This window comes from Fusarium tjaetaba, assembly GCF_013396195.1.
Source record: "Fusarium tjaetaba strain NRRL 66243 chromosome Unknown NRRL66243_c0000030, whole genome shotgun sequence".
In the NCBI taxonomy this organism is placed as follows: Eukaryota; Fungi; Ascomycota; class Sordariomycetes; order Hypocreales; family Nectriaceae; genus Fusarium; species Fusarium tjaetaba.
Genome location: NW_023501226.1, coordinates 175,121 through 200,053, shown reverse-complemented (window position 1 = coordinate 200,053; position 24,933 = coordinate 175,121). Strand labels below are relative to the sequence as shown.

The 24,933-nt window shown below is 49.0% G+C and overlaps 6 protein-coding genes across 6 annotated transcripts; 3 read left to right on the top strand and 3 right to left on the bottom strand.

Moving 5' to 3' along the window:
- Positions 1-2,338: 2,338 nt before the first annotated feature.
- On the bottom strand, positions 2,339-4,344 carry FTJAE_1634 (uncharacterized protein; the record flags this gene model as incomplete). Its single annotated transcript, XM_037347744.1, has 4 exons — positions 2,339-3,105; positions 3,155-3,436; positions 3,847-3,936; positions 4,203-4,344. The coding sequence occupies 4 exons, from the start codon at positions 4,342-4,344 to the stop codon at positions 2,339-2,341; spliced, it is 1,281 nt and encodes a 426-aa protein (XP_037211202.1).
- Positions 4,345-5,969: 1,625 nt separating this feature from the next.
- On the top strand, positions 5,970-6,840 carry FTJAE_1633 (translation initiation factor eIF-4E; the record flags this gene model as incomplete). Its single annotated transcript, XM_037347743.1, has 3 exons — positions 5,970-6,179; positions 6,233-6,304; positions 6,352-6,840. 3 exons carry the CDS (start codon positions 5,970-5,972, stop codon positions 6,838-6,840), a joined length of 771 nt encoding a protein of 256 aa, XP_037211201.1.
- Positions 6,841-7,353: 513 nt separating this feature from the next.
- On the bottom strand, positions 7,354-9,263 carry FTJAE_1632 (malonyl synthetase; the record flags this gene model as incomplete). The annotated part of the gene is made up of 3 exons (XM_037347742.1): positions 7,354-8,532; positions 8,586-8,881; positions 8,945-9,263. The coding sequence occupies 3 exons, from the start codon at positions 9,261-9,263 to the stop codon at positions 7,354-7,356; spliced, it is 1,794 nt and encodes a 597-aa protein (XP_037211200.1).
- Positions 9,264-11,742: 2,479 nt separating this feature from the next.
- FTJAE_1631 (DNA repair protein) lies at positions 11,743-12,438 on the top strand (the record flags this gene model as incomplete). Its single annotated transcript, XM_037347741.1, has 3 exons — positions 11,743-11,787; positions 11,846-11,952; positions 12,225-12,438. The coding sequence occupies 3 exons, from the start codon at positions 11,743-11,745 to the stop codon at positions 12,436-12,438; spliced, it is 366 nt and encodes a 121-aa protein (XP_037211199.1).
- An 836-nt stretch (positions 12,439-13,274) lies between these two features.
- On the bottom strand, positions 13,275-15,506 carry FTJAE_1630 (uncharacterized protein; the record flags this gene model as incomplete). Its single annotated transcript, XM_037347740.1, has 1 exon — positions 13,275-15,506. One exon carries the CDS (start codon positions 15,504-15,506, stop codon positions 13,275-13,277), a length of 2,232 nt encoding a protein of 743 aa, XP_037211198.1.
- Positions 15,507-16,968: 1,462 nt separating this feature from the next.
- FTJAE_1629 (1-phosphatidylinositol-3-phosphate 5-kinase) lies at positions 16,969-24,623 on the top strand (the record flags this gene model as incomplete). The annotated part of the gene is made up of 3 exons (XM_037347738.1): positions 16,969-23,811; positions 23,864-24,468; positions 24,521-24,623. 3 exons carry the CDS (start codon positions 16,969-16,971, stop codon positions 24,621-24,623), a joined length of 7,551 nt encoding a protein of 2,516 aa, XP_037211197.1.
- Positions 24,624-24,933: the final 310 nt, after the last annotated feature.

Here is a 24,933-nt window from a genome sequence, read left to right as displayed (position 1 = left end):
AATCCAGAAATGGGTAGCTGAAGCTACTAGCAAGGATCGAAAACTTGATGTATCTCGTCTTCCTCGTCAGGTCGAGGCTGGGGATGGCTGGGGGCTGGGTGTCACCGTGTCTCATCCTTGGAGCTCTTCCGAGGACCTAAAAAAAGCGGGTGGCTGGCATCGGAGACACGGGACGGGCCCGGACAATATGTCCATTGAGAATGTGAGAAAGGGACAATTGGAGTTTCCCAAGGCGATTGATATCGTTGACGGTTGCACGTTTGGAGGTGGTCAATAAAGTCAAAATAACACACTGTTTCTTCAATTGACTTCATTTGTCACTCTGAGGAAGTCATACATCTAAAACGGGTGCTCCCGAATCTTATTACAGTACTTCAGGCCGTTGGCGCGCGGAAGGGCGGGAAGGCCCGAATAAACTTTGTCTCATCTTCAATTGAACTGGGAGGATGAGAAGAGAAGTATTCAGAATCAATCATAGTAGGCAGACATACTCCGTAAGTGAGAATGCGCTTGAAATGTTCGATTTGGATCCAATCTACGATTGTCCGACAATGACCGATCTATTTGCTTGGCAATTAATGTCGCAAACTCAATATCGGCTACTAAAAGGCTACACAAAGCCTTGGGCTTACGGATACACGTTGCCCAGCCTCCCTCGATCAAAGTCTCACGGCAGTTACTGCATGTCGTTACCCGTTACGAGTGATTGATGGATTCTCTATTGTCCCTGCAGGGTCCCTTCGTGGACTTCTCGTATTCTTCAATCTCTTGGTTTTCTTGTTTCATCGTGAGCTCAAACAAACATCCTAGCTCAGTTGGTGGTTGGAAGTTTTGTTCTTCCTAGTACACTCACTTCCGCCTCTAGGTCAACTTGCAATTGAGTCCACCTCAGTCAGTACCTGGGAAATGAGAATAGCTACTGTGCTGAGTGTTTCCAAAGCTGAAGTGTCACATAGTATGGGTGACAATTTCAGTTGGTGGCTAATAGCTGTGATGGGAGCTGATCAATCGTTCCCACTTACTCGATATCAACTAACTTTATTGTAAAATCAATGTTATTCCCACTTATCAGAAATGTCGGCTTTGATGGCAGAGAAATGCCTATGACAGAAACGTGGACAAGACTTGGAGGGCATGAGACAAAGTTCTTCCAAAAAAGTGAAATGGGGTGTGACGGACCGTGTAGTCGAAACAACGAGGTCAATTGCGGTATTTTATTGGAAATGCTCTATCGAAACAGATCCTCGATCGTCTGCATGCTTCAGCCGGGTGCCAATTCGACACGAGTCAGAGATGCAAGTAACGTCCCATACCTTGGGCTCGGGAGCAACTGTGCAGAATGAGGCCCGAAACACTAATGCATTGCAACTAGATGATCAGGGACCACATTCTCCAAAGTACCATTTCGAAAAGGAACTTCGTCGAAGCCACCACTGCAGCGTAATGGACGTAGAGAGACTAGACAGCATCTAGGGTGTCTTAGAATATGCTTAGGACGAGGTAATCCCAAGCTTTAGGATCCTTAGAGTATCTCATCCTAAGGCATCCTAAACTTAGGACTGCTCGCACAACGATAGAGGTCTGCAGATCTTGTTCAAAGCAGATGGATGAGAGAGGAACCAATGCAGGCTTCATCACCAGCAGTGAGGGGTTCATCACATAATTTGGGGGTCACAGGCAAGGGATTGCATCTGAATGGTGTAATGATTTGATCCTGTTTCATCTAATCTTATCTGATCATCAGGCAAGATCAGATCCACCCCAGCAGTTCGCTCCTACCCTGACGGCGACTTCCGCAACACCACACCAATTCCCATTCAACACCATCGCAGACTTGATATCCGGACAGAAATCGATCTCAATAATCAAGGAAAATCCGCAAAAAATCAAAAAAGAAGCTGATGGGCACTGAGAGACATACTGCTCCCGCCAGGGCTTGAACCTGAGACCTTCGCATTACCGGATACTCGGAATGAAGTATTAGTACGACGCTCTAACCAACTGAGCTACGGAAGCCGATCAGCTGCTGCGGATGTGATCCGCTGTTGTGGTGCCTAAACGAAAAGAGCATCTACAAGGTGTTGGCTTTGGTCCAGAACTACCCTGAAGTAAAAACCGTCAAACACTATAACATCCATGACATTACCATGGTTATCTTAAAAACCTTACAGCTTGGTTCGAGGAGTGGTATTCCTCTCAGAATTGCCAAAAGAAAATTAAATAGCGTCGCATTGTAATGTTCCGATGTAACCTTTATAAACTCCAAAATCCAAGTGCAACAACAAACATGACGACCCCCACCTAGTCAAATCTCGACCACATATATCAGGTAGATACACTACCATAGTCTCCAGAATGGTTTCTTAGGCTTGGCAGGCTCCGGAATCACCCATCCCTTGGCCTTTTGCCAGGTTTGTTGCCCCGAGGTGGTATAAAGAACCCACAAACAGATCAACATAGTGACCATTATGACCAGGGCAGCGTTGCGTGGTGCGCAATTTCTATCTCGTAGCTTCTTGATGTAGTCTGGCAAGCTGATGAATACCCTGTTCTCATCGTGTTCTTCTAGCAATCCTTGATAATGTACCGCATGCGGCTCCATCATTTTGTACGAGTCAATGCCCTCGACATTCGCGTCCTTGGGATATGGCCGGTATTGAATGATCTCTGGAATGACCGATATCTTGACTCTAGCCATGGAGCTCATTCGTCCTCTTTCAGGTCTCTGCTCTTGTAACCGCATCTCATGCTGCTGAGCTGCCTCCTTTGAAGCCTGGTACGCCTGTTGACAGGTGCTCACTTGGTTCAGTGCGTACAGATCACCAGGTATGAGCCAGTTGATCGAGAAGATGGCTGATGACATGCGAAGTCCTACGCTGAGCCAACCCGCGTATGAAATAACATCATGTAGTAGCTGATACAACTTCGTTTTGGAAATAGGTTCATAACCATCAAAACTGGCCGTGAACTCGTAGACGGGGAGTAACAGAAGGTAAACCTCGGTGGTTAGCTTGTCGACCTCTCTCCAAAATAAGTCGGGCTCCCCTCTGCTCGCTTTAAGCCAAAGTCTATTGGTATGGGCTCGGAGTTTGCTACGTTGGAAACCTCCAAGGACGTTAGTGGCGATGCCCATGTATTGTATCACATCACATACCTTCTTCATCGATGAGTGCAACATCGGAATTGTGCAATGTCTCATCATGCTTGGAGCTGGCTCCAAACAGCAGCTGTGAAAAGACTCGGTTGTCGAGAGCCTTGAAAATGATAGCTTGAAGAAGGTTCGTCCTCTCGCCCCTATCACGAAGGAGTCTCTCCCATTTCCCTGCGCGTGCGTCCATATGAGCTACAAGCTCAACATATCTGATGAATTCTTCCGGATAGTCTCTTAGCCACGGGGACGTTCGAGGAGCCTGATGTTCCTCTTTGGGAGAGAATGCTGATAACACAATAGTACAGATCTCAGCACCAAGACGTCTGAAGTGGTATTCGTAAAAATTGCTTGGCAATTCCATCTCTGAACAAAATGGCGCAAAGTCAAGACTGCGGCGTACAGGACTAAATGACCTGAGCTCCCGCATTTTGTATTTAGTATAACAAAGAACAGAAACGGGTTTGGTTAAAACGTTGAGAAGGAATGTAGAAAGAAACAGCTGACCCAGCAGAGTGTAAGCGATGATAAACAATTATACAAAAGAGTGTGCAAATGAAGGACAGATCGAACAAAATATGAGTTGATGTTGGGTATTTATCGAAAAGATGATGATCTGAAAGACGACGAAGAGCTTGATCCTCCAGGAAGGGCAGCCAGAAAGGTGAAGCCCGAGCTGATTGTTAAAAGAGAACTACTTCGAGTCTTGCCCTTGGGGGCATTGTCCTTTGTCTTGCAAGCATCTTTCTCAAAGGAGGTGGCTACTGTCTCTGGCTCCATGATGGCAACTTGAGTTGGTAGTAGATTGTGTGATTGAGGTTTGGACACAGTAAAAGAAGAGGCACAAAGAGTTGGTTTGAGAGGGTGTGTTGGTGAGGGGAACTCCTTTGTCTTGGATGGGAAAGACGGACTTGTTATAAGTTTGGTACATCTATATATGGATATCAGGTCGACTATGAACGAAAAGGCCCGGCATGCCAACCCTGGTCAGCCCACGGTTGATCGCACAGGTCTCGGATGATGGCTCATGAGCATGAGGGGCTCGCAGACACACCAAGGGACCCGTGGGGTCGCGATGGTGGGATGAAATCGAGGTTGTGAGGCGCGTTCACATTCCAGAGTGGCATAGCCAGTACCTGCGCTCCTGCAGCAGGACCACCTAGCGTGTCTCTGGCGATCATTTGGGACAAGACCATGGTGTAGAGTACGTAATGAAGCGGGTGCACACCAGTTGTCAGTCCCTTTGTGGGACGAGGAATATTTACAAAAGCCAATGAAGTTGGGAAACGTCAAAGGGAAATCCCGCTCCTTCGGCCCAAGATCGACTGTGAATGGTGAACGTGTTAAAGGTGGGTGACTATTGAGGCTTAATTGTAGCTGTGGATGATCGTTGGCGCCTCGAACACCTCGCTTCAAGGGAGAAGTGACGCAGCAAGTCAAAGTTGGTACAAGTTGGCCAGAGTAGAGCTTCTGACTGGATGAATACAATTGTGTGAAACCGCCTTTGCCGTTCATATCTGACTGTGTTGATCCTTTGTCCTTGATGTTTTAGCCCCATGTGTCTTATTTGAATGTGGCTGTTGGCACACTTGACCAGGGCTAGAGAAATGTCTAGATCCCAGCCTACATGAGAAATGGTGCGAGAATCGAACGGCTCAAAAATGTACGGAGGTTTGTGGTTGAACCGTTTGTGGTGGAGGCATGAATGGGGGTCATGAAGTTGAATTGATAACCCGAATTCTACCATACCAGGAGATCATACTTGTACCAAGTTTGACAGCGCATTGTAATATTCGACAAGCCAATGAGTGGCATTTATGAGCCTTTGAAAGCTCATAGGCTCACTTTCAAGAGCAAATTTGTACACCATTTTCCACGTTGGATATGCGCGTGACTGAAAACACTGCGTCATATGCAGTTGAGTTGCATTAAACTCTCGAGGCCCGATAGACGCTAGTTGACAGTCAGGTTCATACCAGCTCGATTTGTGGATATGTTGCTTGAATGTCATTGCAAGTATTGTTGAAACACTAACTAAGAGAGGGTATTTTCTTCTGAGTAATACCCTGTGCAATATCGGTTTCCCCTCTTGACCTTGGCATAAGGATATCCCAATGTTAGCCTCCCATAGTTGATAAACTTACTAGGATCTTGGAAGCAAATCATTAGGCCCAGGAGGATGGATCGGATATAGACACAAAGTTGGAACAAAGAGGGACCTTGCTTGGCACGTGAGGCCCATGTTGAAACAAGAGAAGGGTTAATGATACCTGCGGCGTCATTGTAGCCCTGACATTGTCCCTTGCAAATTAATGCGAATACCTGGCTATTAAGGAGTTGAATAGGAAATATGAGATTCGTTTGACTTTTGAAACGTTAGAGGATGAAGCAAGCCAGAGGCAAAGAATTGCGGCCTCACATATCAGGCAGAAGTCAGGTACACAGCCGGTGCGCTTGCCAAACTCAAAGTTAAGCAGTTTTAGTTAGGTCAGCACCCAAGAATTTTTGCTTGCGCCTCGCGACACAAACCAAACTTCAACAGGCGCATTCGCACCTTCCGACAACTTTAAATTCGACTATTACTCCTTCTCACTCTACCGCTATTCGCGACTCTTGCCTGGTGCAAAGTTGCAGACAAACTCTCCAAGAAAGGAAGGAATTGCTTTGAAATTTGAGCCTTCATTTTCATTGCTTCTGGCCCCACTTCTGAATCTCTTACTTCCACTTCTTTTGCCTCTACTCTATCGACTCTGCCCCGCGATATTTCATCCGCGAAACCCTTCAACTTCCACCACGACCACTCAAACAGAAAACCAATAAAATGGCCGCCGCTGTAGCTGATACCCCTAAGATGGACGAGCAGGTCGACCTCACCACTATTCCCGTGGACCCCGCTGGCAAGGAGGATTCTTCCGATGTTAAGGACGACGATAAGCCCGTCACCGTTTTCCACGACAAGGATAACTTCAACGTGAAGCACCCTCTTCAGAACAAGTGGACTCTCTGGTTCACAAAGCCCCCGAGTGGAAAGGTACGAAACGACATACTCTTACCGCCAAAATGTGATACTGATACTTGTGATAGGGCGACAACTGGAACGATCTCCTTAAGGAAGTTATCACCTTCGACTCCGTTGAGGAATTTTGGGGCGTTTACGTGAGTCACCACCCTGGCCTCAAATCTTCCTCATGCTAATTTTTTAGAATAATGTCGCACCCGTTTCCGAGCTTTCCCTCAAATCCGACTACCACCTCTTCAAGGCCGGCGTCCGCCCCGAGTGGGAGGACCCCCAGAACAAGCACGGCGGCAAGTGGTCTTACCAGTACAAGGATAAGCGAAACATTGATGTCGACCGCCTTTGGCTCCAGGTCATGATGGCCGCCATTGGTGAGACTCTCGAGGACGAGGACGATGGCGAGGTCATGGGTGTAGTTGTCAACGTCCGAAAGGCCTTCTTCCGAATCGGTGTCTGGACCCGTACCATCGGAAAGAGCATCCCCGGCCGAGGTGAAGGCGATGTTGCCGGTGGCAAGGGCCGTAGTGGTGAGAAGGGTAAGGAGATTCTCCTGTCTATCGGCCGCAAGTTCAAGGAGGTTCTCGAGCTGCCTGCCGCGGAGCAGGTCGAGTTCTCTGGACACACCGACAGTGCCCACTCAGGCAGCACACGAGCCAAGGCTAAGCACGTTGTTTAAAAGTGCGAGGATTTACGCAGAGGCACGACGTTGATTTAGCACGATATCCGATAATGACCATTTTCACGTTTCTGAACCTGACGCCGTTCATCTGGCGATTCACGAGAGGTCGACAAGTTGTTGAAGCAGAAGCAGAAGCGGGACAGCAAGGATTGAGCGGCGACTGGCTTGAACCCGGATACGTAAACCGCTCAGTCAGCCTGGGCACGATTTATCCTTAATTTCATTTGGCTCAATGTTCTATTGGCGTTGCTTGGAGGGCTGTTTCCCAAGTGGCATCCACGAAGTATGAAAAGGGACACCCAAGGAGGGGAAAGGAAAATAGATTTTTGTACTTTCAAACAACTGTAATCAGTTGCTTCACATGAATACTTGCTAGGCATACTCAATTACTACCAACTTGCTGAAACAATGCTCGCATATATTTGGTGAAATGTGGGTTACAGTACAGGTAGAGCGATTATCAAGCTTCTTATCTTACACTTTTAATTTTTTCAACGAAAGTCGATTAGATCAACTCTCGTCCCCGCTGATATCATCTGGGAAGATGCTCTTGACCAATTGCTTCTTGTTGATCTTGCCCATAGCATTTCGGGGTATTTGATCAACAAGTCGCATGACCTGGGGAATCTTATAACTTGCCAAGCGTCCCTTGAGGGCTCTACGCATATCGAGTGCTGACCACTTCTTGACAACGTCCGTATCTAGAACCAGGACAGCGCCGACCTTGTGGCCCCATTGCCCACTAGGCACAGCCACGACAGCTGCTTCGGCGACCTCGGGGAGGGATAATAGCTCTCGCTCGACTTCTAAAGCGCTTACTTTTTCGCCCCCTGTCTTGATGATATCAGCGGACTTGCGTCCTTGGATGAAGTAAAGGGGGCCATGTGTCCATGATTGTGAAGCAGCGGCGGAGGGGACTGGACGGCGGACAGCTACGTCGCCTGTCTTGAACCATTTTCCCTTCCCGTCTGAATCTTCAACGAATTCGCTTGCTGTTGCGGTTGGATTGCGCCAGTACTCGCGGAAGATGGTTGGGCCTCTTAGTTGGATCTCACCAGAGCGCTCACGACCTTGAGCATCGACTTCTTCTCCATCTTTGATAATTTCACCATTGTCCACGTCGACTAGACGAGCTTCAACAGACGGCAGTGGCCAGCCAACACTGGCATCTACACGATCTGAGAAGTCCAGACCGCAGCTCAGTGCCATACCGACCTCGGTCATACCGTAGCGCTCAAGAAGGACATTTCCATTGCTGAGGTCTTTCCAGGCGGTCTTGATAGGCGTCGGGAGGGCGGCGGAACCAGAAATGGAAAGGCGCATGTTCTCTGGAGAGATCGCCTTTCGGGCGGCTTCTTGAGTCTCTTGAGGGAGACTCTTGTATGAGGTAAGTAGCCTGCTATACACTGTGGGTACGACTGTGAAGAATGTGATCTTTTCCTTAGGTGTCGAGGAGTCACTGGTGAGGAATGGTGCTGAGAAACGCTTCCATACGGCATCGGCGTTGAATGGGAACATGAACTCGATTGTTGAGCCGGCGAGGAGCGGTGTAAGGATGGCATTTACAGTTCCGTGGATATGATGAAGCGGGAGGACGTGGAGGAGATGGTCTGAGGGTGAGTAGTTCCAGGCCTCGACGAGGGAGCGAGATTGCGCTGTCAAGACGGATTGGGGGAGTAGTACTCCTTTCTAAGCCGAGACTTTAGCACAAAGAGCCATTGAAGCACGATGAGCAGACTCACGGGTTTATTGGTCGTTCCCGAAGTATACAACATCATACCAGCTTCACCAGCATCGGCATCGCTCAGTTGCACCTTGTCATGACTACCCCCACCTTGATGCTTCTGAAGCTCTACATGCGCCGGCTGGGTTGTGAGCTCAGTAGCAAGAACTTCCTTGGCCTTGGATGCGAACTTTGGTGAGGAGACTAGCAATGACGCTTCACTCTGGTTTAGAATGTATTGTAATTCTGGCGCAGGGAATGCAGGCGATAGAGGCACGGCGATAGATCGCGCAGCCATTGCGGCCAAGAGTGTTACTATACAAGCACATGTCAATGGCTGTCGCAATGCGATTTCGCGGGATCACATCATGAGCTCACCTACGTAGTCATAACTATTCTCAACCAGGAACGCAATGCGCTCGCCATTGAGGTCCTCACGACCAGCAGCTTCGGCCAGCCTGTCCCGTGCGCGGCTAACATCACCTAGAAGCTCTCCATACTTGAAGGTCCGACCGGAAAGAGAGTGGATAACAGCTTTGGAATCTGGATCATGTTCTGCAACAGCTTCGAAGAGCGGTAAGCGTGGTAAGGTCGAGAGCATTCTAGCAGCGGGACGGAGGGTAATGAAGGAAGCTGTGGTAGCAGTAGCAGACGGGCGCCGGACGGCGGAGGTGACGAGATGTCGGAGGAGCGACATGACGAAGAACAATTCAAGGCCCCGAAGCGCCGGGGTTTGGCGACAAGGATTCAAGAATTAGAAGAGGCCAATCCGGAGTCTCTGCTGTGCAGACTTGGGCGCTGAATGCAACGTTGAGGTGTGGTTCAACGGCGCATTTGCCGAGGCATGCACTGAGGAGGGGGGATAGGATAGGATAGGATTTAGGGATTGACGATCCCGCTGAAGCATGAGCATGAGTTAATTGAAGAAGCGACAGCTGAATTTAGAAATGGAGTTGCTTGCGTGCGTGCGTTGTGAAGCAAAAAGCTCCAACTAACGTCCCATGTGCTAAAGTGGGTTTGGCTCTTTGACGTAAATGGGGTCAAGTCTTCGGCCCACGGTCCCGGACGGACGGCCGACTTCCCCGTAGGTACGTACCCTTTAGAAGCGGCGCCGAACAGTTTCGAGGAGCTAACAGAAAGTAAAGGTGCACATCTTTTGAGGGAGAGAGTGAAGAGGATTCAAAAGTGAAGCCAATAAGCAGCGTCTCTCTTGTTTACGGATGAGTATCGGCAGCTAGAGATGCGTCCGCGTGTGTTTTTAGCTGGGAGGCTTAAGGAACCGTTCGACTGCAATGCAACACAAGCGTTGTACATGTGCGTACGTATCCGGCCAGGCCCAACAGTTGAGATGAAAGTACAGCACAGTACATACTTCTTCCTGTCCTGAGACCTGAGTCGAGTGGGAGACAGGGAAGATGGTGACTGATTTGTTGTGCTGGGCTGTTATGGTTGAACGCTGGCCTCATCAACAACTCACGAGTCAAAGACGAATACGTGAATGAGTGGATTGCATATTTGACATCTTTTTTTTCTTGTCCTTCTCTCTAAACAAACCCCGGACCTTTACTTTTTAACGCTACCTTACTGTGACTACCTTGCCTAGGTATGGAGCCAATCCACGAGACCGCTATCGCATCGCACCAGATCCCGCCTGTTTGGGCCCGTACCTACAGCAAAGCTCCAACAGCTCCAGTGACAAGATCCACTGTGTATGCTGTCAAGTCTGCAGCCGGGGGTGTGTGGTATATGTCATTAGGGATGCATAGTAGCGGCGCTAGCTTAGTAGGCAAGTCTATCATGAGTGAAAATGTTGACTCTCTTGCTTTTGTCGTGGCATTCTACTATTTGCAACGATGAGACTGGCCAGAGAAAGAGAGAGTCTCAGAGTCATAGAGAGAGTCAGAGACAGAGAGACGAGAAGAAAGAGAACAGGGGTTGGTAGTTCGTAACCCTTGTTCCTGGCTTCACCGCTCTAGAAGCCAGGCGGTCAGGGCCAGCCGACGCCCGACCCAACCGTCTGGACGGACACGCAGATTGGCGGCTGATCATTTGCTAAAAAGAGGCTTTCAGCGGTGTTGCACTGTAGGGATGTGATGCGATGTGATGGATCGAAAAACTTGTCCGCCACTTTGGCTCATGGAAAGACGGTAAAAATGAAATGTACAGTACCTACGCAGCTAGTAACTTAGATGCCCCGCGCTTTTCACGGTACAGTAGAAGGAATAACGAACATGTTTAGAAGGGGGATGCCTGTACCTTACAGTGTTGTACTGTGCAGTACATACTTTGTCTCTGTGACTTGCTTGGTGGCTTTTTTCGTCTTTGCTTCTGCTTGTCTTGTTCCTTTTTTGCTTGTTGTTTCCTACACCGACTTCACACCGAAACGGGATAACGGCTCCCTGAGTTGTCAATTTCACAAATCACAATCAGTGTATGCGTTTTTGTTTTTTCACGAGAGAGTGAACGTGTTCCGCCACTTTTAGATACTTGCTTTAGGTACTGATCCATCCATAGAATGTACTGTACATAGTAGTTAGTCTAGTCCAAGCTTCTCTAGATCCCATATCCCGTCCATATCTTGAAACGTATATCAGTTTGTCCTGTCCCTCCTCTCTCAACTTGTATTTCCAACCTTTCACTTTCCGTCTCGTCTCGTCTCGCCTGCAAAGTCTCTTGTTTGCTATTTTTTTCTCGCTTTTGACTTCCTGTTTCTGCTTTCAGTTGTCACGTCACAGACAATCACAGTGTGGTTATTTTTGGGGGCAGAGCCAGACCGATAACCTAAAGCTTAAAGAGGCGGACAAACCGACAACTCGGGAACCTCATTAGAAAAACCTACTTCACCTCCCTCACAAGCTCCCACCAGCCAAAGGCCAACCAGAGCCTTTCGTCTTGCCCTTTCGATCCATTACCGCTCCACTTGGGATCCCGACAAGAAAGATTCTATTCTTTCTTTCTTTCTTTATATCGCCCGCGAATTCCGAGTTGGCCTCGACTCAATTCGTTTTTTAAATAGTCGCATCTGTTTCGCCTTTGTCGACTCTGTCTAGTTTCCAGTCGACATTGCGCAAAATTGTACCTGGACGTCGCTACGTTCTTCTATTTTCAGACCGCCATACCTCATGTTTCGACGATACGCGCTCGGCTTTTCGAGCGTCCAGCGACAGCTCTCAACCATGAGCAACTCCAACACTCCCGTCGAGGATCTTATTCGAGCCAAGGTGAGAGAGATCTCAATACGCATATTTGATGAAACCACCCACTGACTATTTCCTCTAGATCACCGCGGCCTTCAATCCCCAAACTCTCGAGATCTACAATGACTCTCATCTTCACTCCCACCACAAGGCAATGGAACACACTACCTCCAGCGAGACACACTTTCGGTAAGAATTGCGCTCTTTGTCACTTTCAACCGACTCCTGTGCAACCTCCTTTTCTCATCTCATCACAATTTGGAATCAGATCATATCATGTCGCCTCATCTCATCTCATCTCATCTCATCCCGCGTGACACTCTTGTCATGCAATGCAGTCTCTTGTACCCCATACTCACTCACACCCTTCCTCACTCACCCACACCGTTCTTCTGCACATACCTACCCCGGTCAACCCAACTTCACAATCAAAGATGCAATGCATAACTAACACGTGACAGCGTGGTCATCACCTCCGACGCCTTCAACTCCAAGATGCAGCCTGCCCGTCACCGCATGGTCTACGCCCTTCTCCGCGACGAGATGGCCCAGGAGAACGGCATCCACGCCCTCCAGCTGCGCACCATGACTCCCGAGGAAGAAGCCCGCCAAAGGAAGAAGAAGGAAGACGAAGCCGCTGCCCGTGCCGCCCGAGCTGAATCTGAGGAAGAATGAAAACAACATCACTCTCTCTTCACCAGCAGACAAAAAAAAAGCACACGAAAACAAATCAAAATCATAATGACCGCTAATGACAGAATGACGACTTCAAGGCTTAACAACTCCGGGATTTCTTTTTTTTTACCCTTACTCTCAGCAAATCCAAAAACATCACCAATTTGGGATCAGCAGAACAAAAAAAGGAACAAAGGCGAAAAAGACCAACGTCGAAAAGGGATGGGCAGCGAGAGTAGTTCGTGCCACGGAGTGAAGACGCAACACAAAATTGATTGGGACCCAAAAAATTGACACAAGATTGTATGATACCCCCCCTTCGTGGAAAATGAGACGACGACTGGCAGTGGGGGCGAAGATTAAAATCTTGTTCTTGTTACACGGAATGATGGGAGGAATGAAGTTGAGTATCTTGACGAGGAAAGGCAACTGGACACCAAGGACTCTTATTTCTTTTCTGATACTTCCATCTTCTGCATCATCGCCATGCTGCCAGTTGCATTAATCAAGCCAGGTTCTCAGTCGAACCAGCTACTTAGCTTACCATAGACATGTTGCCCACGCACAATAGACTGTTCTTTCCGCCACCGAATCAATCTCTTTTTCATGCAATTGAGTCTATGGACCTTTCATGGCCTGGCCTGTGATACTTGATGATATAATAATACTATACAGTCATGAGGATGTTGCTGACGGCATTTCTGCAGATTCAACAACAATTTTGGGTATCAGATACAATAAAAACAAACGCTTTAGCCTCCCCGAAAGTTTCATTCGTCAGCATGGCTATCACTTCCTCGTCATCTCGATCCTAGCGCTTTTCCCGATCCGCGATTCTATTCAAACCGGCCACTGCTGCTTCGACGATCTTGCGCCCCTGTCCCTTTCGATTTTCTGAAATGCTCTCGAAGCTTTTCGAGGTCTTTTGCCGAGCGTTGCTTTGGCGTTGCCTTCCGTAGGTCCTCGGATATTCTTTTGAAATACTGTGAATGTCGAGGAGCCGCCGACTTGATTGCTGAGCCTCCTATGGTGGATGGTGGTAACATTGAGGTTTGTGGCATTTGGGGTGAAGTGGGTGGAGGAGGCTGAGTCAGGATCTCTTGAACTCGTGAGGGCTGCACTGGCTTTCTCTCAGAAACTGGGTTCCGTCGTCTGATGCTCGACTGTGCGGGAGTGATGGGCTTCGCTGTTGGCACAGGCCTCGAGACGATCTCCAAGTCATTCGTCGATGCTAATGATGGCCTTCTTTTGCTGGAAGTTGAAGGTACAGACGGGATCTCTGGGAGGTCGATTTCCATATCATCCTCGATAGTTGCAATTGGCTGTGGTGACTCGACGCTTTCCCTCTTTGAAGAACGTTGGGATGATGGGGAAACCGAACATTGGCTGTCGTCCTCATCAACGTCACCTTCATCTTCTGAGCTTGTATATATCATTAGATCATCCCCGCCAGCATCATCTTCGTTTTTCTTAGATACCAGCTCATTCGCACGTGCGAACTCCTCCGGGTATGATCTGAGGATGTGACTCAAGTTGCCCCTGTTCACAAGATATTTATTGTATACCAAGGGCCCTTTTTGCTGATTGAACCACTTGATAGCAACCATAGGTTCCATACGGGAGCGTTTGACGTACTCCCCATAAGAGCACGGGTAAGCTCGGATGAATTCGTCATAGAGGCAGTCTCGAAGCTGCTTCCTTGGACGGAGGTAGTTGAGGTATACACAAGCATAAATGAAGTTGGACTTGGTCCCGGGCAACTTATCACCTCCGTTTTCACCAGGGTAATCTGGATATTGCTGTATAAATGCTTCGTAGGGTTCCAGAGGAGCGCCTGGCGCTATAAGTGGCGCAGGAGCAGGAGACTTTTCTGTCTTCATTTGGTCATTCATCTGTGGTTGTGATTTCGTTCCTGCTGTCGTCTTTGACGAACTCATCTGGGAAGATGTGGTCAGCTGTTTTATCGCCTTGCTCTCGTCACTTGGCTTCTCGTCAGTACCGTCGACAACCGGACCATCTGCAATTGAACCATGGAAGTTGGTTGAGGGAACAACTTCCTCCACCTGGTCCATCGTTTCATCTTCCTTCATCTCTATTGACTCTCTGATATCTTTGACGGACTCTTGTGTGATGGGTATACCCGTAAATGGAATAATAGAATCGGATGATGTTGGCATAGAGTCATCGATGACTTTTTGGGGCATTGTGTTTGGGGGCATTATGGTGGGTGGCATACGATCTTTTTCGTTATGGCCTTTCGTCCTATTCCGACTTTCAACAATGATTGGCCTGAACCTTAATCGACGAGTTTTCGGGCTCTCATTCCCATGAATACTTTCTTTGCTTGTGAATACGGTATTTGGCACCACCACTGGAGCTGTGTTGCTCGGCTGAGCGCATGGCGGTGTAGCCATGGTCCTGTTGGTGGAAAGCGGAGAGGGTGCAGTCGGTTTAGACCGCACTGCCGATTTATTAACGGAGCCATTGTGAAGAGGCTGAGCGTCAGGAATCCGTGTTTCCAAGTCGTCTTCAGTCTCCCCGGAAGAAGGTGGGTTCTCAATGATCGGCTTTGGTGTCGGCCGCTGTGGGCGTCCGAAGCCTGGCCCTGTTTTTGGTGTTTCGTGGACAATAGATGACTGGGTGTTTTGGTCAACTATGGCCACCGCTATACAGTCCGCGTCTTTTGAGGATGTGGGCTCCGGCGATGGAGACCAGGACACAGCACGCTCAGGGGATGATTGTGGAGGTTTCGCATGGTCGGATCTGGGTGTGCTCGTTATGCCATTACGTTGCCGTTTATTGGCTGGTGATGATACAGGACTCCGATTGCGCTTCTTCAAGATCGGAGTGTGCTCTTGGATTTTGTGCTTGTTAGCAATATACGTTGCTTTCACTGTCTCAAGAACGTGTCCTGGAAGATGCGAAAGGCCATGTGGCGTATTCTCTAGCTCGACAGCCCACGAGTCTGGTCTTTCGAGCAGTGTCCTTTGGTCGGAGGGAATGTTTGTGACGCGATGCCGGCTGAAAAGCTCCGTGATGTCCCGATCAGGGGACGTTTTGGGAGACATTGGGATGCGAAAGATTGCCCACAACCGGTCGCGATGTGTGGATGTTACATGGGAGGCTTCGATGATGATTCTGTGCGACGGGGCGAAGAGATCGGAAGAAGGTGTGCGGCAAGGATAGGGTTTTCGAGATGTGCGACGTATGCGATGGATGAATGGCGGGTTTCCTTCTGCATATAGAAAGTTTTGTGCGAGATAACAATGGACCTCTCAGAATGAAGCTTGAGTGAAAATGCTTTCTTGAAAGCTCGAGGTCTATCGAATCGAAACGAAATTCAGCGCGACGCGACGGGTAATTTTGGGCCGTGTGCGCAGCTGCGGGGTCCTTTGTAAGGTGTGGTAGGCGGGTGGCTCGTGCTTGATCAGCGCCAAGTCATCGGTACTTGAAATTTTTAGTTCAGTTGTGCTTAGAGGCTCAAGTTGGTGATATCGATAGACGTCAACTGGAAAATGAAGACGGCGAGATAACCGTGATGTTGTAGAAGATGTTAAGCGAGATTCAACAACATGGCCTATGGAGGGAGAGTCACACATCGCATTGAAATGGTCATCTAGACACAATCAACTCATGCCAACGTTGACTGTTCCACAACAGCAAAAAAGTAACCCAATCGAGACCTGCATGTACCGGTGACCCCCATGTCGTTAACAGTCAAAAGGAGGAAATAAAACTCAGGACTTTAACTTCAATGACAAAAACACTAAGGTAGATTTAGCTTAAACTTAGAATACCTTTTGTTGAGTTTATTTTGACATTCTATAACATGTCTCGAATTTTCTTGCTCCCGTAGACAGTCCAGGCTTCAGGCTTCGGCTGCCTTGCAAGGGTCTGACGCCATCACGCATCCAAACGCCCATCTCAGATGCCCAAAGGTTGTTCTCGACCTTGGATCTTCACCACGTACAGCAGTGATTAGCTGTGCGGGATAGCATATTCCTTCTGCGCCGCAGCATCCAGCTGATGCCCTTTCGTCATTTTGCTTCCTGTCTCTTGCCTTATCCGCTATCAGAGCCTGTCTGAACTACCTACCTTAACCTTAGCCCGCTCCATTCCGTCTTTTCTAAGACGAGAGACCCCAACCTTGGGTTTCTTGCAGTTTCGTCTGCCTATCCACAACAGCTTCACCGATCAGCGAAACCCTGAAGATCGACCTTGACTTCTCCGCACCACTCGTCGCTTCCACTCTGCATTCCCCATCCATCCACCAAGTGCTTTACCCATTTCTTTAAGTTCGTCGGATCACCATGCTGTTGATAACCTATACTCGAACTGTGGCTGCTGCGTTTGCTTGAGCAACTCGAAGCAGACAAACGTCACATGCTTTGAGTCTTCAGACTTCTAAAGCCTTCCTGTTGACGATCGCCGTGCATCCACATCCCGACCTCCAGCCTCATTACTCAAGTCGCTACGAGGTTTCATACGCTGGATCTGCCAGCCCATTATTAGAATAACAACGTTCTCAACATGTCGCGGCCCAGATCCGACTCCGTGGCATCGACAAGCTCTCCCATCCGTAACCGTCGCGATTCTATCAACTCGATTTCTACAGGGCAACTTGCTCATGCCCTAGACAAGATACACACATCCGCTAGCCAGTGTGAGACTCTAACTACCTTCAACGACTTCGCACCGCCTCCCGTAGCAGCACCAACCTCAGAAAACAAAGGAATAGCAGGCGATCTAGTCCAGCAAGGCTTCAGCGGACTCTATAGTCGTTTGAGGGAGGCTGTAGGTGGCGGAGGCACCTCCAAATCACCTCAGGAACAACCATCAGGAGAAAGATCAGAGCCTTCCTCCAAAAGAACATCGATTGTTGCCAATCATGGCTCCAAGGCCTCTATCGGCTCGCTTAGTCGAGCTGACACCGGCGCCTCACTATCCACGTCCTCGTCTCAGGTCATACCTAATGATGGGGCATCTACAAGTCAAAGTGGCGGCACTATCGAACCTCGACCGCAAGCACAGTCATCCAAGCCATCGAGTATCAGCCTGATGTCTAACCAGAAGTCCAACCCTACGAACCGTCAAAGCTTCTCCAAAAAGGCACCCAGCTCTATCGCCGCTGACCCTACGATCGCCCCTGTTACGGTACACAGAGATCCTAGTCATACCACCATCCGCACTGAGGACAGTGGCGGCGTCGGATCGAGCCGAAAGAGTATCAGCAGCCGAGCAGATTTACAAGCGCATCTAACGACGGGTGAATCATCGGCCAGTCTGTACGACATGAAAGATGGCAAGCTTCCACCCAGGTCTAAGCGTGAGGACACTTCAAGTATCGACGAAAGCATCAAAAGTCCGACAAGTCCCAGGAGTACACACCATCGTACATCATCGCTACAGACCCGAAGTCTTCGTAGCCCTTCAGTCACCTCATCTTTACTGTCACCCGACAGTGTAAGAAGGAAGCCTGCTGTTATCGATCGAATCAGCCGGTCGAGATCCCCTGGAGGCCAAAACTCGAGAGATTCCTCATTGGACAGGGGAACTGCTGAGCCTAGCCACGTCAGCACATCTGCTCATGATTCTGTTTGCCACGATTCCTTCTCTAACAACCCAAAACCACAAAAGATGGCCTCGGGCGATTTCAGAATACCCGGCACTGTCACGAGTAGTGAGGAAGCCTCTGAACAGGTGAATGCACAGCTCACTCGCATGCGTAAGCAGGTTTTGAGCAAAGAATTCTGGATGAAAGATGATACTGTCAAGGAGTGCTTCCTCTGCCAGACGCCGTTCAGCGCATTCAGGAGAAAACATCATTGCAGAACTTGCGGTTGCATCTTTGATTCGAAATGCACCACTGTGATCTCAGGCGAGAAGTTCGGTGTGCAAGGTTCGCTACGCGTTTGTAAGCGATGTCTCGAAGTCATCACTAGACGTTTCGATGGCAGTGGTTCAGAGGACTCTGGAGACGAACAATCGTTTATGCCCAGATTCTTCGGCGCAAATCATGCGAAAAGCCCCAGCAGCGCGAGCCAGTCTAAGCCGAGAGATAACGAATCTGGGGTTGCCTCCGAGGGATCGGAAGACTCGAGACCTGTATCGAGACCTGTGACGACACCAATGATGGCTATACCTGCAACTCGCCGCCTTGGAGAATCTCGTACTGCAGCCATTCTGGAGATCGATGCGCCCCAATTGAGTAGGCCAGGCTCTTCACGGTCTCTCAAATCACTCAGTGCAAGGCCACATTCTTCTGCAGGCCATAAACGACATCACTCTAAACATGCTGGCTTCCTGAACCGTTTCAAAGCTGCACCGGAAGAGAGAGCACCTTTTAGACGTGGCATTGATGATGAGAGCGCTAAGAAGCCAAAGTTTCCTGCCTTCCACGACGATAATATCATCGACCCGGAGCTGGCCGACTACATGTCCGATGAGTCAAGTGAAGATGAACAAATGAGCCTGTTTACCACCATGACAGGTGACTTACAACCCGGAAGCCTTGGTGACGACAAGTCAGAACTTACACCATACGTTAATGCTAATAGAAAATATCGCCATAGGGCAGGCGAAAAGAGCATCAGCGGTATGAGCTTCGTGAGTAGAGGTGGCCTCGATGAGCTGCCTGGAAGTCTGGGCGGATATCGTCGGCCACCAAGGCGACGGAACACTAGCAATGTTAGTGGCAGTATGCATCACTTGCCATCACCGCGTCCAAAGTCCGGCGTGTTCAAAGGCCCTTCTCAGTCCTCAGAATTGCTCTTCTCACTGGATACACCTCACCAAAGTGCAAACCAGATCACCAGGAGTGACTCCTTGCAACACAAGAAGGCCCCTAAAGTCGAGCTCAACACATCCAGTCTGAGACACGTTGATAAGTTGCTACACCAGCTACTAGACGATGCAGAGATTTCGAATCCCCCAGCGTGGCAAAAGGCTCTTGTTCCCATCCTGTTGCGAGCAACCGATGACGTGGACCCAGACGTCGTCAAGGGAGAAGATATGGATATTCGACATTATGTCAAGTTAAAGAGAATACCAGGAGGCAAGCCCGGTGACACAGCCTACATCTCTGGTGTAGTTTTCACCAAGAACTTGGCCCTCAAGAGTATGCCTCGCAGGATCACCAATCCACGAGTAATGCTTGTCACTTTTCCCATTGAGTACCAAAGACATCAACAGCACTTTATGAGCTTGCAACCTGTCATCGAGCAAGAAAAAGAATTTCTACGGGTTGTGGTCCAGAGAATCACGAATCTCCGCCCTCAAGTGCTTCTTGCTGAAAAGAGCATATCCGGTGTTGCGTTGCAGTATCTTTCCGACGCAAACATTTCAGTGGCCTACAATGTTAAGCACACGGTTATTGAAGCAGTTGCACGATGTGCTGAAACAGACATTATATCGTCTCTTGACATGTTGGCACTGCCCGTTCAGATCGGACGATGTGCTAGTTTCGAGGTTAGGACATTTGTGAATAATGACTACCCGGGTCGCAAGAAGTCATATATTTTTCTGTCCGGTTGTACTCCTGAGCTTGGCTGCACGATTGCGCTGAGGGGTGCCAACAGCACAGTGCTTTCGAAAGTGAAGCATATTATGGAATTCATGGTTTATGTTGTCTACAATCTGAAGCTTGAATCGAGCCTTTTGAGGGATGAGTCGATTGAGCTTCCAGAAGGTGGAGATTCCATGACAAACTCTATGCAGCTCCATGGCGATAGTGCGAGATCTATGAGTGTCAATAGCGTTGATAACTCGAGAGATGGCCCAGCTGTTGTGGTAAATCACCCGCCAGGAGAGAGTGAACAGCCCTCTCAAACAACTGCGGACAGCGCTAGTATTACTGAAACCGACGACACAGGTTCATTGAACCAGTCAGGCCAGTTGACCCAAGAACGCACACGTCTTATGTCTCTTCAAGAGCAGTCCGATCCTGTTGCCGAGGATCAAACCAGTCAAGTTCCAGACGATGTCCCTATGCCGACTTACTATAGTGACATGGTGGCCAAGTACGAAACCAAGATCCTCTCTGCTTCGCCCTATGTCAAGTTCACACAACCATACCTATTAATGAAGGCCCGCGAGCAGGAGAGAAGATTGCTCTACTTGCGCAGATTGCGTAATTACGACTACTATGAAGAAAAAGACTCAGAAAAATCAGAACCTCAAAAGTTCCAACTAATCAAACCCGAGATGGTCGAAGCGATTGGCCAAAAGGCACCACGACAGATTATGGAGATCCTTCGAGCTGTTCACGATGCAGAGTATGACAAGGCTTTATACAATTATCAAACCCAAACTCGTCAGTGGGAAACCTATATCCAGGGCAACCTCGACCTCTTCGATCCGTATTCTCATCAGAACATTGTCGTCCTCTACTCTGTTGTCTGTACAGAGACGAAGATCCCATGTACTGAGCCCTCTTTGGTTGCCATCAACTTTTACGATGAGCAGCATATTGACACTGGTATGGATCCTGATTGCACCCTGGGTCAATACGTTGAAGATCTTGCCTACACCATGAACCAAGTCTGCACTTCCAACGGCTGCGAACGCAGGATGCTGGAACACCATAGGACCTATGTGCATGACCAGTTTCGAATCACAGTTTTTGTCGAGAATTTGCCAAACAACTCTGCTTTGGCAGACTATGATGGCATTACGATGTGGACTTATTGCAAGATTTGTAAGAAGGATACCGAAGAAAGACCTATGTCGGAAGCCACCTACAAATACTCATTTGGCAAATACTTGGAGCTCCTCTTCTGGGGCCGGGGACTGAAGATGAAAGGCATACACGAATGTCCCCATGACCACCACCGGGACCACGTTCGGTACTTCAGTCTTCAAGATGCAAGAATTCGCATTCATTGGGATCCTATCGATCTACTGGAGATCGTTGTGCCACGAGCTAGAATCACCTGGAAAGTCACCAATGATTTGAAGCTCAAGAATGAGATCTTTGTCAGAATGGAAGAGAGATGGGCCAAGTTCATGGCCTCGGTCAGATCGAGGCTAATGTGTATCAGAATTGACAGTGTCTTGCCCGACAAGGCGGACCTGTTCAAATCTGAAGTCGATCGTTTGACTGCTAAAGCAAAAGAGGATCTCCCGACCATTGTCAAGAGATTGCAAGATATTTACGTCAACTCGAAGTATTATGAAGTGGTTCCTTTCAACAGTATCGTCCGAGAGATGCTCGAGAAAGCTGGAGAATGGGATCAGGCGTTTACCAAATTTGAATCTGATTTCCTTAGCGACAAAGATATGCGCCAGTTGACCATCATGCAGTTGAAGAAGATGTTTACAGACAATGAGTCAAAGGAGTCGCTAGTTTCGAACGAAGGCACGCCTTCGACGGTTGATAGCGAAGAGCGGCCGTCCCAAACATTCACGGAGGAAGAAGGGAAGAGCACCCAACCGACGGACTACACCGACAACACCAGTATGGAGACTAGTGTCACTTCATCAAAACCTGTCGATGATAAGGACGTTCCCGATGAAGATGGTAAAGTTGAGATCCCTGCAGAAGGAGCCATCGAAAGAGTCGAGCCATTGGATCTAGCGCGCACTCCCTCAACACCAACTCATCCTCCTCCCGAGCTTTCTCAAGGCGACGAAACACCAGAAGGCGAAGAAGTCCAAGATCAGGACGATCAAGAGACCCCCATTGCTGACCCTGAACAAACACCAAAGGCATCGGGCGGTGTTTTCGACTTGGTCCCCCTTGAGCCTACCAAGACCACTGAAGCATATGAGCCAACGGAGCCAACTGAGCCCGCTGGGTCTACCGAGCTCACCGAGCCACTGCCGTCTCCTCTTGAAGCACTTCCTTCTCCCGCTCCATCACTATCAGATAGAATTGACCAGGTGAGGCGGGAGCAGGGCTATCTAGCAAGCCCATCTGCGATCCCTACTCCCACAAGCGAGCGCGGACCTTCTCGTAAGTCTGGGCAAGCCGTCTCGCCCCCAATGGTTAGAGCAACCTCCCACCCCGTTCGTACACTGTCTAGGACTCAGTCAGGAATCGGCAAGGGTCTTGGCATTAAGGAAACTAAGGCGAATCCTCCCGACAGCACGGGGTCCGAGTCAACAACCGAGGGGTCGACCAGAGTGGATAAGAAGCTCTCAGATCGCCTAGGGTTGAGAAATCTGAAGGATAGAGGCAAAGCAACCGCGTCAGGAATTCCGCGATTCGTGCATAAGAAGAGAGAGTCCAAGGTTTCAACACTGGCGAGGCACTTTGAGCAGCTTAGTCGAGAATTCGAGAAAGAGCGTATCCGAGACCGCAAGAAGCGTGCTGCGAGCATGCGCCAACCTCGAGCCATGCTTCCGAGAACAACCACAAAAGCAATTGTTGAGGTATACGACGATGTGAACGACGCTTTTGACGAACCAAGCCCGCCATCGGAAAGTATTGCTGAACGCGAAGCCAGTAAACGCGCTGGCAGCATTGCTTCACGAAGGTCGGATTCGCATAATAAGCCAGAGTCGGTCATTGAGCCATTGACTCCTGCTGAGCCGCCCGCGAGCATTGAGGAACAACAGCACGGAAACCCAAGCCAACAACTGGGAGGTGAAGAGCCATGCCAAGAGCGTGAGGACAAGGCAGACCATGGAGAAGGAGAAGATATAACGGAGAAGGAAGAAAAGGAAGAGAACGACGACCACACCATTGCAAATACCAGTCAAACATTCTCAGATGACGAACGTACCACTGATCTCGAGCACTCAGTGCCAGATGAGTACTTGCACGACATCAAAGAGATTGCTGATTCCGTTGATGCAAGCGACATTCCACTGGAATTGCCCAAGCATCAAAAGACCAGCTTGATGAAGTATCTCACCAACTTCTGGGCTGAACGAGGTGCAAGCGGCTGGCACCAGCTCGAGTATCCGGTCAATCCCAGCGACCATATCTTTGTTGATTCCGACATCATCGTACGAGAGGATGAGCCAAGCTCAGTCATTGCACTCGCTCTCAACAGCGACGATTACAAGGGCAAGCTCGCGAATATTCGACGAGAAGCACAGGAGGTTATGCAGCGCGAAGTTGAGGGCGGCGGGGAGGCCGAGCCCAAGTCACTGCCTTCAGATGGTACCGACTGGATGGTGTCGGAAACGGACATGGAAAAGAGTCTTCTTCGCGTCACAGGAACCCATCTTAAGTACCAATTCCGAGAAGGCTCTGCTACCATGACCTGCAAGATCTTCTATGCAGAGCAGTTTGATGCCCTCAGGAGGAAGTGTGGTGTTGCAGAACGTATTGTCGAGTCTCTTTCGCGATGCCTGAAGTGGGATTCGAAGGGAGGCAAGACCAAATCCGTTTTCTTGAAGACGTTGGATGATCGCCTCGTTCTCAAGGTAAGTTTGTGTGGATTCTCGATTCGAGCCAAGATCGACTAACAAGGCCCAGTCACTCTCACCTATCGAGACTTCAGCTTTCCTGCGATTTGCGCCTGCATACTTCAACATTATGGCCGAGGCACTGTTTCATGATCTCCCATCTGTCATCGCAAAGATGCTCGGCTTCTTCCAGGTGTTCATTAAGAACCCTGCAACGGGAACTGACATCAAGCTGGATCTCCTTATCACTGAAAACCTCTTCTACGACCGGTCAGCAACAAGAATTTTCGACCTCAAAGGTTCAATGCGAAACCGCAAGATTCAGTCAACAGGAGAGCAAAATGAGGTTCTCCTTGATGAAAACATGGTTGAGTACATTTACGAGTCACCTCTCTTTGCACGAGAGCATTCTAAGAAGCTCTTGCGCGCCTCTGTCTGGAACGATACGTTGTTCTTGGCAAGACAGAATGTGATGGACTATTCACTCATGATTGCCGTTGATGAAGCTCGCAAGGAACTCGTGGTTGGTATCATTGACTGTATCCGCACCTACACTTGGGACAAGAAGCTTGAGAGTTGGATCAAGGACCGTGGATTCGCAGGTGGTGGCCGGAATCGACCTACCGTAACCAGTCCCAAGGAATACAAGTCCCGTTTCCGAGAGGCTATGGCCAGGTATGTACAAGAAAGGATGGCTATAGGTGTTTGTATACTAACTTGTGATCAGGTATATTTTGCAAGCGCCCAACTGCTGGCATCTATTCAATAACCCTCAGTATCCGCATTACTATGGGCGCGCTAGGTTCGAAGAGCCCGAGTTGCTCCGCTGAGGGTTTGAGTTGTTTGTTATGTGTGATGCGAATGAGATAAACGAAGAAAAAGACGCATGTTTCGCAACGGCCGGTATAAACGTAAAAGAACTGTATTTTTTGTTACATGTACGAGCAAGCAAGCATTAGCATCGTTATTGGGATCATTTACCAGAGCATTCATTCAAGGGGACAGGGAAAGGATGGTCTTGCTTACAACTCAGGAGGCTTTGCATGATGTGGATAATAAAAGACATGCATAAACTAATAGAGTATGGCTACTGTTGTACGCCCATCAAGAAATGTTGAGTTCAATAGCTCTACTGTGATG